This window comes from Meriones unguiculatus, chromosome 7 (assembly GCF_030254825.1).
Source record: "Meriones unguiculatus strain TT.TT164.6M chromosome 7, Bangor_MerUng_6.1, whole genome shotgun sequence".
Lineage (NCBI taxonomy): Eukaryota > Metazoa > Chordata > Mammalia > Rodentia > Muridae > Meriones > Meriones unguiculatus.
Genome location: NC_083355.1, coordinates 30,262,584 through 30,280,927, shown reverse-complemented (window position 1 = coordinate 30,280,927; position 18,344 = coordinate 30,262,584). Strand labels below are relative to the sequence as shown.

The window sequence follows — 18,344 nt, the reverse complement described above, 5'->3', positions numbered from 1 at the left end:
AGAGAAGTCAGGCTGAAAGTAATCTCACCTTCAGTTAGAAAGATCATATTTGTTCTACATAATGACAAGGAGCCTAAAGAATAGGAGCTGGATGTAGAAGGTCTAGGACTGGAATGAGGTGATCTGAAAAAAGCTGGACCCAGCCAGCTGACATTCAAGACAGAAAGGCCAGAGGCCAAGTGATGTAAGTAGCCTAAAGAATCTAGCGGAGGGAAAAACAGAACAAAACAAAATCTCAAGACCGCTGGAAGAGCGCGAAGCTTCACTGAACCTTTATTTCAGCCTAGAGAACTCGTTTTGAAATATACGCTATTAGAACTGTATGATAATATATTTCCACTGAGTTAAGACACCAAGATTGTGGTAACCTGTTATAGCATTTATGGGAGACAAATGTATTTCCCTCCTTTCAAATCCATGGACATTTGAAACTCTTCTGGGGTTTGCTACGGTCATAGTGTACAGATTTTGATTCTGTCTTTAAATGGCTACCTCCCTGAAGGAGGAGCATATAGCTCATTTTACCCTTGTATTTGTTATGACAACAACCGTAGTGCCTTGTCCAGGGCAAGAAGTCAAAAAATGACGACTAATGAGTTGTTTAGTATGTCTGAAAACTTGAAATGCATAATACGTATAGACTTTGGTCAAGCAATCAGAATATGTACATGGCCTGAATACTACAGTTCTCAGCTATTTGAGTAAACTAAGAACTTATCCTTAAAATATCTTCAAAACTTGGAAAACTAAAAGAAAATAACTTAGTTACACATGGTCATCAACTTATTTGTCATCTAACTTTCAAAAATGAAAACATCCTAATAAAGAATGACATGAGGTAAAATACATTTCTGCTGGCTTAGTCAACGCAACTATTTTGACAGACAGCCAAAGTAATGACACCATTTTTGCCAATTTTCTACTTACAGGCCATGTGAGTAAAGCCAGATTTGGGGGCATATTTTATTCATTATCAGTAATGTTAAAAAACACAATTAGGAATCATTGGAGAAAGTATTTGTTAAAAATTCACAAGTTGCTAATAATGAGGAATAATTTTGTTTCCAGTAGGATTCTTCAAAGGAGGACACAGAGAAAGAAAATGAATAAAAGATACGGGCATTTCAATTATTGCCAGATTATAAAAGGTTTGTGCCTTCATATGATGAGAAGACACAGAATAGAAACAGAACAAATGAGTCTATTCTGCTAGTATCATTTGGAACCTGACAAGCTTGTGGCATCTATTGGCTATATAGCAAAAGCTCCTCTGAAACGAAACACAGTTCTACAGACCAAGAAGAAATAAAGAGAACTGTGAAATGGTTCAATTTCACATGAGAGTTTTAAGATTCTTTTCATTTCCTTTCTGTATTTTCACAGTTGATCCACTTGTTTTTCCTTGTAGACAGATAGTTTTCCTTTTCCCAGGTTATAAGAAGGACATGTGTCCTTGTAGGGAAAGGTGACTTTTCTTCATTTTTACTTGTTGTGGAAGAAATAACTTAATAAGGAGTTCCTTCATCAATCACTGAGCATCAACTACATGTCAAGTGCCATGACAGGTGCTGGAGGATTGAGCTGACTGAGACAATGACACATGGTGAGGTAGAGAGCTGTGTCTCTGGGGAAGATTCATGACAGCATTTCTCATATAGCAGCGGCTGTCTGCTTCTGGAGGCTGCTGTCTTAATTAAACCTGGAGCAAGGCAACCTTCTCATTCTCTCACACTTCTCTTGATTACATAGGGAGGTCAAAAGAAATAGAGAGGGTATTTGTAACTTAAGAGTCTGACTCAAAGCTTTAAGAATATAATTTTGTCTCTTATTCCGATAGAAGACAATTCTGTATTTCCAAGAAAACTTTGTGTTTGCTCTTAGAAATGTCATTTCCTCACTTGGGAGTTAAAAGGAAATGACAGCGTCCTGTGCTATGTTCTTTGTGGTAATCGATTAACACACCACAGCCACTGAAATCAATATCTATACAGGGCCTCACACATTCCACAGGGAAGGAGGCTGGAAGTGCTCAGAAAAGTCCTCTCTGTAATACCTACAAGGCTCTAGGTGTGTGTAGGGGCATGAGTAGGGTGTTATCTGTGGCTTGTCTTGGGAAGATTGAAGGCTTCGTCCTCAGATTCTTGCCATGTGAGTCTTCCAACGTAGTAGTTCAACTCTTTGAAGCATCCCAGGAGGAAGCAAATCCAGCATAAAACAGGCACAAAAGTCACATGTGATGTTATCAGGTACATCCTGTTACCTGGAAGGCTTTCTACTGGTTATAAGCAGACAGTAGGTCCTGAACATGTTCCAGGAGGGGATTATACCAGACCATTAACATGGAAGCACAGGCCCTGGCAGCCACCCAAAGAGTCTGCCTAACATCATTTAAGACTCTCCCTGCCTCCCATGCTACTTCACATCAGAACTTAGCTTGTTTCATTATTACTTATTTTTCATTATGCTCAATAGCATGTCAATAATTAAGTTAACCCTGGCCTCAGTATTTTGGACACTGTTTAAATCTTAATTTAGGTTGTTTCTCTGCCCATCTTTTGTGTATTTGTTTAAACATGTAAGTTCATCTAAGAACCTGTGAGGTTTCCCTGATTTGTGTACTACTGTATTTCTTTCTTTCTTTCTTTCTTTCTTTCTTTCTTTCTTTCTTTCTTTCTTTCTTTCTTTCTTTCTTTCTTTCTCTCTCTCTTTGTCTCTCTTTTTCTTTCTTTCTCTCTTTCTCTCTTTCTCTTTCTTTCTTTCTTTCTCTCTCTTTCTTTTTCTCTTTCTTTCTTTCTTTCTTTCTTTCTTTGTCTCTCTTTCTCTCTCTCTTTCTTTCTTTCTTTCTTTCTTTCCTTAAGACTGTAATTTTATACTGTGGAGTTAACTTCTTGGAATTTATTGCACCCACTCCTTTATAGTCTCTAAAAGTGAGAACAAACTCATTTAATCCAAGTTTAAAGTAACACAAATAAGACAAAATAAATAAATAAATAAATAAATAAATAAATAAACCCCACCCTGCTTTCATGGAGTCTGTGACATGTATTTAGATGTGTCTGTTATTAAACAGCTGTGAGACAGTAGGCTAGGAGCACCGAGGACCTTCCCGATTATGACAGCCTGGCAAGCAGTGGTTCGTAAAGGATGTGTTTTGAGACCTGTGGACTAACTGGTCCAAGTGTACTCTCGTTGCCTCGCCACGGTTTCTCTTCTCACCTCCAGTGTCACTTTGGTGTATCATCTTTACTCACATTCACGACCTTCTGCCCAGAAGCCTTCAGCTGAGGCCTTTCTTACTCACATTCTGTCAGATCCATTGAAAAAAGTCAAAAACCTCTCATAGACATACTGTAACCAGAAAGTCGCAGCAAGTGGTAGAGTACCTACTTAGGGATGCATGAATGTGAGAGAGGTGATTTTGTTCTTCCACAAAGTCTTATTTAAAGAAGCAAAATGTGCCATGTAGGCTGTTGAAGTAAGACCCAGTGATTATTTATACTTCCTCTGTTGTTATTGCCCCCTTTTCATTTCTGATTTTGTTGATTTGGATGATGTCTCACTGCCCATTTGGTTAGTTTGGCTAAGGGTTTGTCCATCATGTTAATTTTCTCAAAAAAAAAAAAAAAAAAAACAAAAACAAACCAGTTCTTGGTGTTGTTGATCTTTGAATTGGTCTCTTAGTTTCTAATTTTTTTTTTTTTTTTTAAATTTCAGCCCTGAGCTTGATTATATCTAGCTATCTACTCCTCTTGGGTGGGTCTGCTTCTTCTTCTTCTCCCTCCCCCAGGGCTTTCAGGCATGCCATTAAGTTGCTTGTATGAGATATCTCCAGTTTCTTTATGAAGGTGCCTAGTGCTATGGACTTTCCTCTTAGCACTGCTTTCATTGTGTCCCATAAATTTGGGTATGTTGTGCCTTCATATTCATTGAATTCTAGGAAGCCTTTAATTTCTTTATTTCTCCCTTGCCAGTTGCCATTGAGTATGTGCAGCCTTTTTGCTGAAAATTTCTAAATCAATGAGCCATCATCCAACCACCTGGTGATCTGGTGGGAGAAAGACCCAGAAACATGGCTGGCAGAGACAGTAACAGTCTGGGGTCTAGGCTTTGGCTTTCTTTAGCCCCTCTATCCCATCTACCCTTCCCTCTTATATCCACTATTTTTCATATTTTATAGTATACATCCTTTATTGTTATAATAAATATTATTCCATAATAAAAAAAAGCAAAATGTACTTTTTGTGACCCTTTAATACAGTTCCTCTTGTTGTGGTAAGCCCTAACCATAAAATTATTTCATTGCTACTTCCTAACTGTAATTTTCCTGTTATGACCGTATAATGTAAATATCTGTTTTCTGATAGCCTTAGGCTACCAGAAAGGGTTGTTTGACCCTCAAAGGGGTTGTGACCCACAGGTTGAGAACTACTGCTCCAAATGTATTATATTCATGGCCCCAACGGCATTGCTTATGTCTTTCTGCAAGGTTTCTGTGCTGTTTTAGAACCCTTTTTACCTTAAAGAGATGCTTTACATTGCAGCGGTAACAAGTGATTTATTTTAAGAAAAAGTTCAGAAGTTTCTCAGGCAAACAAAACAATCTTTCTGAGAAAGCGCATGTTATCACCAAGCTGGAGACCTTGTATCTGATCTAACAGTACTGAAGCTTCATAAGCACTTACCTCTTGCTACATCCTGTGCATGCACAGCTAAGTCATGAAAATTAGATAAACTGGATTTGGTTCAATGACTTTCATTTGAAATCCTCTCTCTACCACAACTACAGAGTACTTTACATTTTGAGGAGCACTTTCACGCCAACTCCCTTAATGCCTGATATGACCGTATGAAGATGAGTCAGAGAGCTAGACTACCCACCTTTTGAGTCAGAGAGCTAGACTACCAAGACAGCTCATAATAGTTTCCAGCTCTTAGCTGCAATGATCGTAAGACTATATGATTTTATACAGTTCTAAAAACAAAGACAAAGCAAAACAATGGCCAATTCAGGTGTGACAGAATGTCTTAACTGTGCCCTACTTACATTCGAAGGGCTGCTCAGGTAGCCTAGACTTGAAACACTGACCATTCTAAGCTTGTGACTGAGGTAAATTCTCTGACCCTTACTCTTTTCATATTTTCATCATCTGTGCATGCATGTGTGTGTGTGTGTGTATGTAATGTATGCACACATAAGCACAAGCATATGAGCCTCTGTGCAGAGGCCAGAGAAGGAAATAGGATATCTTGCTCCATCATTATCTGCCTTGTTCCCTGGAGACAGGCTCTCTCACTAAGTCTTGACATAGGCTATGAGCCAGCAACTCCCAGACAGTCTCCTGTCACCATCTCCTCTCAACCTCCAGGACCAGCTTACAGAAATCCATCCACACAGCCATGCCTGGGTGCTACGGATTTGAACTCAGATCCTCATGCTTGCTTAGCAAGTGTTCTTACTCATATCTTCTAAATAGGATATAGTACCTATCTTATAGGGTTGCTAAAGAGGGTGTATTGAAATAAAAATAGCAGTTAAATTGTAAGACCGTAAATTGTAAAAGTTAACAAACCTTCATATCAATGACACTACTTTTAAAGATAATACCTGTAATTCAATACTGATATTAGGCTGAAGGCAGGGTCTGAACTTTTGGATCTAAATTGAACTGTCTATTATTATATTAAGTAATTATGAAAGTTGTTATTGCAAACATGTTAATACAGCTGCCACCCTGGTTAGATGAACTGCTAATTCTTTGTCCTCATGTAAATTCTGGAGAACACCTATTCTATTATCGCAACACAATGCCTTCAGTTTGAATGGAGACTTTTTCAGATTTTGGGGATTTTTTTTTTTGACTGTGTACTTTAGGTATTCTGTGATTAAACTTAATTTTGTGAAAATAATGGGCGCTTCATCTCATGGATGAGTGATTCTTTTCTGTCTACTGCCTTCGCCACAGACCCTCTAACGGCTTCTGTGATCTTAGGAGCAGCCTCTGCATTCTGGTTGAAACCAGTTCATGTGAAAGTCTGTTAGCAATGTTCATCCCAGGGTCTACAGATTTCTTACTTGATTAAATCCTAGATTCTGTACATCCTGTAATCCCCTTGATAACCTTACCCCTGCCTTAAGAGAGAAATGAAATCTCTCTTGTCTAGCCATGCCTTCATAGCTTGAGGCTACAGATAGCATATATGATTAAAGTATAAATCTAAAATATGTTCCTGGAAATGACCTTCTATGAAAACCAATCATATGTGGTGGCTTTGGGATTGACTCCGAGTAGAAATTGGTTTGCATATATTAAATACTAGAAACAAGATGGTTTCTTGATTTTTATGACTCAAAGGCTATATATATTTACTTATTTGTGGCAACAGAAAATGGAGGATTGCAGCTATGTTTCTGACAGTATTGAATAGTTTCAGCATCCAATTTTTTGGGAATTTGTTTAAGAAAAACAGCACACATTTGTCAACTGGATGATGTGCAGATGGATCAGCAGGGAGGTATGTAGCTGTCTAAGATCCAGGATGGTAAGAGAAAGTGTTCACTGCTACCGGACTTCAGGGCATTCATTACAGTAACACATACAATTACCAAGCTGAAATGTTAATACTGAACTTCAAGTTTTTTCACATCTAATAGACGATGGAGCAGCATGAGTAGCTCTTTAAAATAAAGTATTCTTCATTTTTATTTTTATTTTCAGAGCATCTTCTCCCCGCCCTTGTTATTAGCTATGTTCTCACCATCATTGTAAAAACAGCAGCACTTAGCATTTTAAACCATTTCACAAATCACCACAACACGTGCATGATCTCATTCAATCTTTATATATATAAATATATATAATTTTTGATTTTATTTATTTGCTTTACATGTGTATTGTGGCCCCCTTCCTCCTCTCTTCTGGGTCCCTCTTTCTCCTTTTTCACCCTCTCCCACCAACAAGCTGCCCTGGGACACTGAGTCACATCAGGACTAAGTGCATATTCTTTGCTCCTCCAAGTCTAGCCCAACAGACCCATCTTCCCCACCTTCGTTACTGTATCCAGTAAGTCAATTAGTCTTCCTGTTTCCTTCATTCTTATTACTCTTATACTTCAGTGTCGGAATTGTCTAAAAGACTTTCTGCAAATGTAGGTCATATTACTTTATCGCCGCTTGAAACCATCAATGGCTTCCTGTGACTCTTAACGCAAGACAAATTTCTTTGCATGTCATGATAAAGTGGTATATTGCCCTACATTTCCAGCCTTATCTCATGGTACTTATCTGCTTGCTCATATCTGGTGGGTATACAGCTTAGGTTTTACTGTCCCTCACACGTCAAGGTAATCTGTAATGGGTTGGCAAAACTCTTTTCACGGGTTTTCTTCTAGTTGAGTTGGGACTCCAGTCCTACCTCTTCAGAGGGAGTTTCTTTGTCCGCCAGTCTTGTAGCACCTCTATCTACTTGTTTTTCCCAGCACATAAGCTGGTTTTCTAATGTTTATAACATTTACCGCTTTCTGGAATGTTTGCTTATTTGATCATTTGTTTATACCTCTTTACCTGCTAACTTACAGAGGCCGGACAATAAGGAATAATACTTTAGGCATTCTGTGTTATATATTATTATTTTAGGGCCAAGGTCTGAGTCTGTCCCATTGTGGACGATGAGTAGTTTGTGAATGAATGAAATGAAACTAAATGATTGCCTTTTCTTAAGGGAGGTGTGTTTCACTTCACCTTTTTTCTGGAAATAAAATTTAATCCAGAATGAAATTTTCCTTGAAGCTAACAATAAATTAAGTTGTCCAAGATAAAATTTGATGCATTTTTCTTAGTAGAACCACACAGTACTGATCTTTCAACTTGCAATCATACAAGGGAATATATGTTTACAATTTTTCAAATGGTTAGATTCTATAAATATCTGACTCTGAAGAATGAAGTCATCAGAAAAGAACTGGACACCACAAAAACAGCTTAGCTTCCTCTCAGCTGACACAGCCACATGCGAGAGCTCTCCCTCGGAGACTGAACTCTTCTGCCAGTTCCAAGAGAAGCAGGATGCACAACCCATGTGACAACTTTGGGGCAGGCAAATAGCATAATGCCAATTCCAAACACTAGGCTTGACTTCCACTAAAGGAACCATTAATGGTTTTTCTCTGACAAATTCAGGCTAGCCATAGAAGTATATACTATCAGGAGAAATAAAATTAAATTATGATGGGAGCTTGAGGTACAAAACGACTGGAATGAAAATGAAGTATGAACTTTGGACCTGAGAGAAAGAGGAATCTAAAGGAAAATCATGAAGGCATTTAAGATATTATACCACCGCCTCCTCCTCACATCAAGAAACATTTTCTCACTGGCTTAAGCAGCTTTTGTTTAATATGTGTGTCACCAATTTTTTTTTTTTTTTTAAATAAGAGTTTTCTACTTAGAATTGGTTTTTGATCTTTGAACGGATGTGGGGGTGCCTGGTACTTGACTAAATGTTAGAGTTGCTATCTCAGAACATAGAGAAAAGACATATTAAACTGACATCTTTCTTTTAAGATTTAAACTACTCGGCTGGAGAGAGGGCACAAGAGTTGACAGTTGTACTACTCTAGCAGAGGCCTGGGTTCAGTTCCCAGGACCATCATGGCAGCTCACAAGTCACGTGATTTGTTCCAGGTGCTCTGATGCTCTCTCCTGGCCTCAGCGGGTACCAGCCGTACATGTGGTGCAGACATACTTGCAAGTTAGACACTTATATACGTGTAATAGAAGTAAATTAAATAGAGTTGAGCAGTTACTAATTAATAATAGGAACAGCAGAATTGATGCAGGATGACTGCAGAGCCAAGTATACAATCAGAGGATTAGTCTCCTTATTTTGAGCTGGGTGAATAAAATTTAATTAGTCAACCAATCTGTAACAGTTGGACCTTCATATTTTTTAATAAGAAATTCTGTAATCAAAATATTTACACATATATCTTTTATTACTTGTTTGTAAAAATACCAATAGTTGAGATTAGTGAGTTAAAATATGGTGTCATTAAAAACATTTTTAACATTAATTTTTAAAAGCAGATCTTTTAAAAGATCTTTCGTATATGTGCACGTACATGTATGTACATGAATATATATTATATATATATATATGTATATATATATATATATATATATAAAATGTTGTGCCAAGTTATATTCCCACCTGTAATCGATAGAAATGTTTTTTAACTTTAATTAGTGGCAAGCCCAGATGGCTCTTAAATTGGTTTTTTTCTTAATGCCTAATATATGAGTAATTTAAGAAAGAAAGCATATTCTTTAAGGAATGATTCGTGTCCCTTGCTTCCTTTGCTTGGCATCATTTAGGCCCTTGTGGGTGTAAAAAATTGAGTTCCAACTGCATCTCAGTTGTGTGCAACACCAAAGCTTAAGACCCCAGCTATGACACATTTATCTTGTTTCTTATGTATACATGTCTCTCTTTCAATCTTTTAAAATGCACTCCCAATTGCAAATGCCGATTTAAGCATGCAGGCAGAGTTGAAAGGCTTTAGCATAACTACAATCTTAATTCTAAGTGCTCCTAAGTCTTGACATCTACATTTTCTTGCTTTAATGCAGTGGGCCTTTCCGAAATCATATGATCTCATGTATCTGTTTATAAAACTTGGATGAAATATGCATGTAGCTATGTTACATAGTTCTACTTCTGGTTTTGGACTGTTGAATGGACATAGGGACTTCTTTGATACCTACACATATGATCAGGGTGTTGGAGGTATGCAGATCAGACTGGAGGTTTGTACTGTGAACATAAGAATGCCACTACAGTATATATGTGTAGTTGGTAGTGAGCTAGGACCAGATATGACTGTGTAAAGCCATATGTACATGGTGATAGTTCCTTCTTCATTAATCACGGTGTCATGCCATGTTTGTTTGATATAAGGCATTGTCTGTGCTTCGCAAAGACCCCCACTTGCCTTCTGCTTGACAAAGAATCTGGGTGAAGTCTGTAGATTTCAGCCAAGCTACTGACTATCACAAGAGAAGAGTGAAAACAGTTTCTTAGCCCCAGCCATGTTTTACTTTTCAACCCAGAACACAGGAGTGTGTTCCTGCCAGGGTTCCGTTTTCCCATAATTACTGCTGTTCAACAGAGGAAGTAGCAGGTTAGCCCTTCCTGCTTCCTACTATGAGGTCCCACCTGCCCCACCTGCATTTTTTCCTCTATTTTTATATCCTATTTTTCATTTCTATGAGAACTTGAAGGCAGAAAGTTAAGTGACTGTGCTTTTTTAGTTCTGAGTCTCACCTTTAGCAGCTGAGCCATCTCTTCCGCCCTTACATGAGCACACTGGAAACTCAATGAGCTTTCATTTTATTAAAGGTCTCCTATGGGATAACTGGCAAGAAGTTTTAAAATTTAATTTAAATCAGAACTGGGTGTTTTTGCCATTTTTTTCTAAGTAATTTTGTCAATCTCCACGTCAATCAGACAAAGAATACCATTATGAAGTGGCAGTTAGTTCACAGGAAAATTACGCTAAGGCACCACAGTGACACTGGCCATTGATGACAGATGGGAGAAGCGCTTCTCTTCTAGGGTTCCGATACCGACTGACGATGACTGTTCCCTCCCTACTGTCTTCCTAAACACAACAGACTAGACCAAAGGTTGGCGAGGTTTCCAATAACAGGTGAAAGGTGACGATGTGGAGACTTTGCTGCGGCTCTCTATGGCGATCACATTCTAACTGAGAAGCAACGTTAAATGTTTCATATCCAGAAGAGCCCTCATCTACCGCCGTTCCCAATGAATCCAAGTTGAATGATGCTCTAGACAACAACTCAACAAACACTTCCCAGACAGAAAGCGAATTTAAATTGCTTGCTGTATGTAATCACCCTGTCACAGCAGCAGTCACCTCAGCAGCAGCATTATCGAAACATGGTACAGCTGCAGCTCCATGGAGCACTTTGCATGCACTCTGCTGAAACCTCCACTGTTTATAGGAGGCAGCAGAGACGAGGGTTAAGTCATTTGTACCAAGGAGCTGGATAAATAGTGGCTACACCCTCTGGAGCACCTCTAGGAAGGCTCAGCTTTAGTGTAGCATCCTACAGGGTATTTATTTTAACAAAAAGTGGAAATAATTGCTCAAGTGAATATTTCAAATTATACCTCGAAATACTGGTAACTAAGGCAAAAGAAATGAGGTTGGGGGTTTTGGCTGACTGAGCTACTTCATTCTAGTAATTTTCTGTTTCCTGTTATATACATAAAAAAAAAAAACACTGCTTACAGAAAGAGAAAATGAGCTAGGTTTCTCTGAATTACAAAAGTTAAAGAGGTATGTCCTATAAAGCTGAAAAACACTGATGAAACATTCTAAACATTAACAGCTATACTTTAAATAAGACAGTGTAGAAACTCTTTGCTGGTTTTAAACATCAAAGCACGTATAATCTTGAAGAGGATAAAAAGTGCCTGCGTCAGTTTTCTGTGCTCTTCCAAAGAAATTCTGCTGAGTTTCCAATAATTTCTTTGAATAATCATGTTTGACAGAGATAATGGTTAACATTAGTGAGGTGATTAAAATTAATGACAGCAATGTCCACGGGGCTATGTCTGTGCAGGTGTTCCCCTCTGCTTTTCCCACACAAACATAAAAATGTTCAACATATGGAGTTCTGAGTCTACCCGGTTTACCAGAAGTGACCGAGTTCAGCCCTTCCTAAAATGCAGAGAGAAATCCTCTTTGTAGTCAATTAATGTTTTCTTGACATATAACTGCATTTAAAAATGCATTACGTTACATGAAATTTAAACATATACTCATTGTACAAAGTGAACAGACAGTATTTTGAAGATTGGTTTCCAATCTTCAAAAGTTACCAAAGGGTCTGTGAATGTTAGTTCATCAAGCTAAGCAATGCTAATTGCTAGCCAGAATTATACCCACAACTCAGTACTCTGACAATTAGAAGGAAAATTCTCTCTTTCTCTCTTTCCCTAACTGCTTAATTGCACGTCTACCTGCCTGTCCATCTGTCTATTCATCCTGCCAGCCACTGATAATCACTTATCCATTCTGTCTTTCACCCATCATTTTTATGTATTTGTTCCCTGGCTTACAGAAGATTAAGAATGGTAGGAACACTGGAATGTCAGAGTGTGACAAACAGCAGGTAGTGATGTTAAGGGAAGGGACAGAAACAAAGACAGCATGCTGTTCTGTTAAACGCTATATATTAACTGACAGGTGGAGGATGTTATGCGGCCCTATATCTCTGATATATTCTAATGTGGAAAATTATATTCTTCAAAGTGATCACAAAACTAACTTCTGCCTACACAAACTTTTAAAATGTGATCTTGGTACTTCTTCATCTATGGTGGCACTGAGAACCTAAGGTACCTATTACTCTACCATGGCTCTCACCTTTACAGAGACTCTATGTGTAGGTAACAGCACTATTTTGTCACATTGCCTAGTGCTCTTGAGCTGAAGACGTCACCTACTGAGATCATATTATCATGTACCACATTCGTATTTCTCTATTTTACACTTTGGACACGTTATTATTGATTTTTACAAATGATGTTAGAGTTAGGAAAATCACTTATAATTTTCACTGCAGAAAAATAAATGGTATGTTGAAGATAGATATTAAAAGTTGAAATTCTCATGAAGAGGTAGAAGTACCGGGGGAACAGGATGAGGGGGAGGTAGAAATGTCCAGTCATTTAGGTGTTCCCCCAGGACTCTGTGCTGGGTGCCGGGAGTTACTCAGAGCTGGTCAGTGTCTCTGAAACCACAGTGTTGACTTGAAAGATCTCTAGTAATGATTGCACAGCTCCCGCGCACACTGGGGTTCTCTTGGCCTTCACTTAAGAGGAAATGCTCAAGTTCAGCTCAGAAGAGTAGGGAACTGGTTCGGTTTCTTTGCAGCCCTTTCGTTAACTACCCAGCTCACTGCCATAGAGTCTGATCCTAGTCGCTCCTGTTCACAGTCTTTTTTATTTTTTTTCCCTCTCCTCATGGTTTTACTTAACTCACTGTTTCAATAGGTTTCTTGTATTTTGCTTTTCTTTAGTTTGAACTTGTGAGAAAGGTCCTCAATACTTATCCTAAGGCTGTGTTAGTAGTTGTTATGTAGCCCAGACTAACCTCACCTTAAAAATCACAGAAATCCTCCTTGCCTCAGGCTCCTAAGACCTGAGATTTTAGTCATAAGCCACCGTGACTGGCTTATTCAAGTGCTGGGGTTATGACCTTGTACAATCAGGCATCCTTCAACCTTATTCAGTGTTACTACACCTGTTGCATATTTTTAAAGTCTTCCTTGGCATTGGTTCAGCCTTCAGGTTTCTCGTACAAGTTGTTTTGCTATTTATTTTCTAATGTCAAAGATACTTTTGAAGAAAATAGAAGTAAAGACATGTATTAATTAGCTGTCTTCAGTTAGACACCATCTTGAGTACTTTAAAGAAAGCAAATATTCTTTTCCACAATTGGCGTGTTAATATCTTTAATAATTACCTATAAATTTTACTGCAGACAAATATATTCCATGGAGTGAAAAACTATCAGAACTACGTTTTTTTCTGTTTTAATAAATTATCAAAAAGGTGCAAAAAAAAAGGTAACTTACAGTCCATATCAAGAATGGCGTGAACAGACCTAATGAGCTCCTTGGACTCCAGTAGCAGGGCTGCTGGGAGGCTGCGCCGTCCATTTCTTCCCAGCAGCGGAAGCGAGGTCTGCGAGGACAGCACAGCTCTTCTTTCACTGTGTGAACAATGAAATGGCCTTGAGGGAACCGCACAGCAAGTGACACCCATCTTTGCTAAACCTGAATTTGTATCCATTGTGTTTGCACAAAAACACTTCTTTTCAGGGAACATTACATTCACAAAGCTATACAAGAACGCAATCACATAGAAGGGTACTTTCACTTGTTTATATACAGTAAATGGAACTATTTTAAGAAATACTTTGCCTTTATATATAAGAAAGAAATAAATGAAGGATAGCCGACATCCTAAATTGTTGGTCTTTTTATTTCATTTTGTAAAACTTCAGATTAAACATATAAACAGTTTATTAAACAGATTTTTTATATTGCTTACAGTAATATTAAATATACATACATCTGATATATTTATATTACTTAAGAAATTATCTTTTAAATTCTCCTGTTTGCTGTTCCTAAAGGCTTTATATCAATCTTTCTACTATGATATTTTGCTTTATTTTTTATTAATGTTTTCTTCACTGAAATTTCATATATATATAATGCATTATGATTTATATATATATATGTGTATCTTAACATCTAACATTTTCCTTAAAAATTACACTAAAGCTTTTATTTGAACAAGACAGATGAATTTATTGAAAAAATCATTATTTTTAAACATTATGGCATTAATTTTGTCACAACCCATGACAAAATGTGACAACCCATCTTTTTAAACATTATGGCATTAGCTCACAAGGATAAACTTAAGAATTCTCTGATTCAAATGCATAGCCTTTCCTTCATGTTGGATGACCACAGACGACATCCACTATATATATGTATATATATATAAATTTTTTTGTTTGGTTTGGTTTTATGACACAGGGTTTCTCTACGTAGCCTAGTACAGTGAGGCTGTACTAGACTCACTTTGTAGATTAGGCTAGCCTCAAACTTACAACAATCCACCTGCCTCTGCCTCCCTGAGTGCTGGGGTTAAAAGTGTGCGTCCCCATGCTTGGCTCAGACGCAGTATATCAAGAAGAGTGATCGTGACTGTAGCGGTATTTGACATTCAAGGCACAGCAGAAGTTGCTTACTCTAGCTTTTTTAAGAGGCCTTTCACCCCTAGGAAATGTTTCAGGGTAAGGACTGGCTTTTAACTATTTTTAAACTTGATATTTGGTAACAAGATTTTGAATTAGTAAAGGCCAAAATGAGACTTAAGAGGGTGGGGTGCACTTAGCATGTAAAAGAGGATATGGTTAGTGAACATTTAAAATCCTTTCTAAAACAATATTCATAGAGTCACAGCAATTTATTGTAAGTAGCATGGTCAACAACAACAAAAAAGCCAGATTTTTTTCATAATGAGAAATTAAATATTAAAATGAATGTGAAAGTTAGCAACTGTATATATTATTCTAAATTTGAAAAAAAAAAAACAAAAACCCAGCTATGTTGACACTATTTCTTTCTTTCTTTTTTAAAGAGTTTTCACTGTGGCCTCCATGGTTGATGTTGAATTCAACAGAGATTCTCCTGTCTCGCCTCCCAAATGCTGGGATTACAGGGAGAAGCCACTATGTGTGGCTCATTTCCTCTACTGAACTGTTTTTTCCCCAGTATTAACAGTACCTGCTTCTGAAATTGGTGCTGGTAGATATGGGCACAATATGAATTATTGCCATCTTAAGGAAATAACTACTCTGAACTTAGATCAGAAGGAATCCTTCTTCTGTATATGTCCTTAATCATGTGTCAAAATGAATAGAAAGCTGTGGCTTGAGACAAATAAACCTTATTTGTATGTTTGTAGCTCCAAGGAGGAACCCTGAAATCAGCAGCATGTTGTGAATAAAATACACCAAGGTGTAGTTTACAAACATGCTTTTATATATATATCTACTGAATGATGAAGATGAAAGAAGATGATTGCGTGACTATGTTTTGCAAAATCCTATTGGACGTAATGTGTCTGCCAGGCTGAGGATGATCTTCAGCATCTGCCATCGGCGTTTTATCCACACAGGGACAGGGTGTGCTTCTTCAGTTTTAGAGCACAAAGTTACAATGGCTGTAACACTTTCTTTTAAAGAGACAGAACCTAAACAGTATGTTCTTGCACTTACTTCAAAAAAGTTAAAAAAAAAAAAAAAGAGGCCGGGGACATCCAATGGGAATCATGTAGCATTCTAAAACTACTCTAGTATTTTGGCTACAATTATTACATGAACAACTGTGTTCATACTCTGCAAAAAGTAAAACATTCTTACCTTAAATTTAATAAAGGAGCAGAACTATCCAAAAGCACTTCTTGAATAGCCTAGGACAGACAAGATGGTGAAGGAGATTTGTGAGTTTGATAGCGTAAGAAAAACCTTCCCTTGGTTAATTAATATTTATAATTTCCTCCTTCATTGACTAGGCAGATGTCCCTATTATGGTGGGGCAGTCTATTATATTAGCAAGTAACTCTATTTAGAAATAATTACCAGGTCTTTATTTATGTAGAATATATGTATTCACTTTGTGTGCACGCGGGCATGTGTGCATTGTGCACATGCATGCAGGTGCCTGCGGAAGCTAGAAGAGGGTGTGCATTCCTGGGAACCCGAGTTACAGTGGCTGTGAGGCACCCGACATGGATGCTGGGAACCGCATTCAGATGCTTCACAAGAGAGGCGAGCACTCCTAACTGCTAAGGTAAGCCATCCCTCTAGCCCTTCACGGGAGCACAGTGGCCAAGTTATGTGTATACGGTGTCAGGATTCTTAGGAGAGTATTCATTAAAAGTCAGCGCATTTTTATTATATATATTTATTGATTACTAACAATCTATATGATGTTAATCATTCTTTTCATTTACCAAAGTAAATCTATATCTGATATCAGTTAGAATTGCTCTTTTGCAAGAGATTTTTTAAGTCACCAAATACCACAACATTTTTCTGTGACAGAACTTATTCCCTCTTCCTCCCTCTTCTCTAGGGATTGAACTTAGGACTTCATATATGCTACTGTAGCATTCTATCATATAAGTATAGTTCCAACCCTCCTTTCAACTTTTTATTTTGGGACAGGATCTCATTTTAAGTTACCTAGGGTGGCTTTAGACTAACTTAGTACTCCAAAGAGGCCTTGAATTTGTTCTCTTCCAGCCACAGGAACCCAAGGAGCTGGGATTACAACCCTATGTCTTCAGGCTTGGCAACATATCTTAGAAACAATGTAATTTAGTTATTCCTCAATATGTACAGGGCATAAGTTTTCAGGATCCCTGGGTCTATCAAAATCCTCAGATGCTCAAATTGTTTAGTATAGACGACTCAAATAATACAATACAGCTTTAATGTAAATAGGTTTGTAGTCTATCATATTCAAAATAATGACAGGTATGTTTCTATACTTGTTTAGTACAGAAACAAGCGCCTCAGGCCTGAGCACATAGCATACAAATGAGGAATGAGGTGAATGACATTCTAGAGTCTTGGAGAAAGACGGTGGTGACTCTGGCAGGATACGTCTACACATCACTTCATTTGCATAGCTTCAACATAGTGCTGCGTGGAGTTTGTGGAGCTTCCTGGAGTTTTCGTTCCTGGACCTTTTCAAGGCTGAACTCATTGCTGTGGAATCCATGGAGACAGAGGGCCAACTGTAAGAGAAAACTTACCTCTACAAAATGAAGGAGCCGTTCAGTAGATGCCTTAAAAGTTTTCCGAGCCATTTCTGATTTTCTCAACTGGCAGTCAAGAACTGTGACCCTCTTTCTCAGGTCCTGGATGCTTTCCTGAACAAAGATGGCAAAAGCAACACTGTCTCCATTACTTCAATTTTCAACAACTTTTTCCAATTTTTAGTTTTCCTGAACTAATATCTGATGCTACCACTTCATTTGTTGTCTCTCTTTCGACAAGTAGGTTTGATTTTGAGAAGAGGAGCAATGTAACTAATTAAATATTTAAAAGTTAATTTACAAACAGATACTTTCAGTTCTGTGACATAGTCTGTATATGATTTTTACAGTGTCTTACATTTAGATTAAAAAAAGAAAACAACTTGTTTTAACACAGGCTCACAGAAAGCCCTTCATGGGTAGCACAGCCCAAATGCTGAATATATACACACATATGCACATATACACATGCCTATACGATAAAATCCAAGTAAGGCGGGTCTATTAACAATGGGAGAAGTAGAATTATTCTATGAAGAGCAGCAGCAGTGCCCAGAGAACTGAGATGAAAATAGAATCCTGAAGCATCGCTTGCTCTGAGGCGCATCCTGATCCTGGAGGTCCACACTGTGGGTTTCTATTATATTATATATTATTATCAGACACACTTCCATGTAGAATTGTGATGGGAAAATGAGTGAAACAATTTTCATAGAAAAGGTATTCTGATTTTGACTCTGCTCAGTAAAAAAGTCTGCCCTGAGTAATTGCTAACTCTAAGTCCCTACCTAGTAATGCTCAAACAATGATTGCTAGAGAATCAGAAGGAAATTTGGGGCCTAAATTTATATTATTTAGATGACATGAAAATCCATAACCTGAAATTATTCCTTAAATTGATTGTAGGTTAAG

At 37.7% G+C, this 18,344-nt stretch overlaps 1 protein-coding gene across 3 annotated transcripts in view; it reads right to left on the bottom strand.

Moving 5' to 3' along the window:
* Stxbp4 (syntaxin binding protein 4) overlaps window positions 1-18,344 on the bottom strand; it is a 144,259-nt gene that overhangs the window by 43,162 nt on the left and 82,753 nt on the right. For all 3 annotated transcript variants that reach the window (XM_021655186.2, XM_021655188.2, XM_060386984.1), the window contains exons 15-17: window positions 17,430-17,546; window positions 16,030-16,079; window positions 13,664-13,800 (exon numbers count right to left, since the gene is read on the bottom strand). In XM_021655186.2, the coding sequence (XP_021510861.2) occupies window positions 13,664-13,800; window positions 16,030-16,079; window positions 17,430-17,546 (304 nt within the window). The remainder of the gene's footprint in view (window positions 1-13,663; window positions 13,801-16,029; window positions 16,080-17,429; window positions 17,547-18,344) is intronic.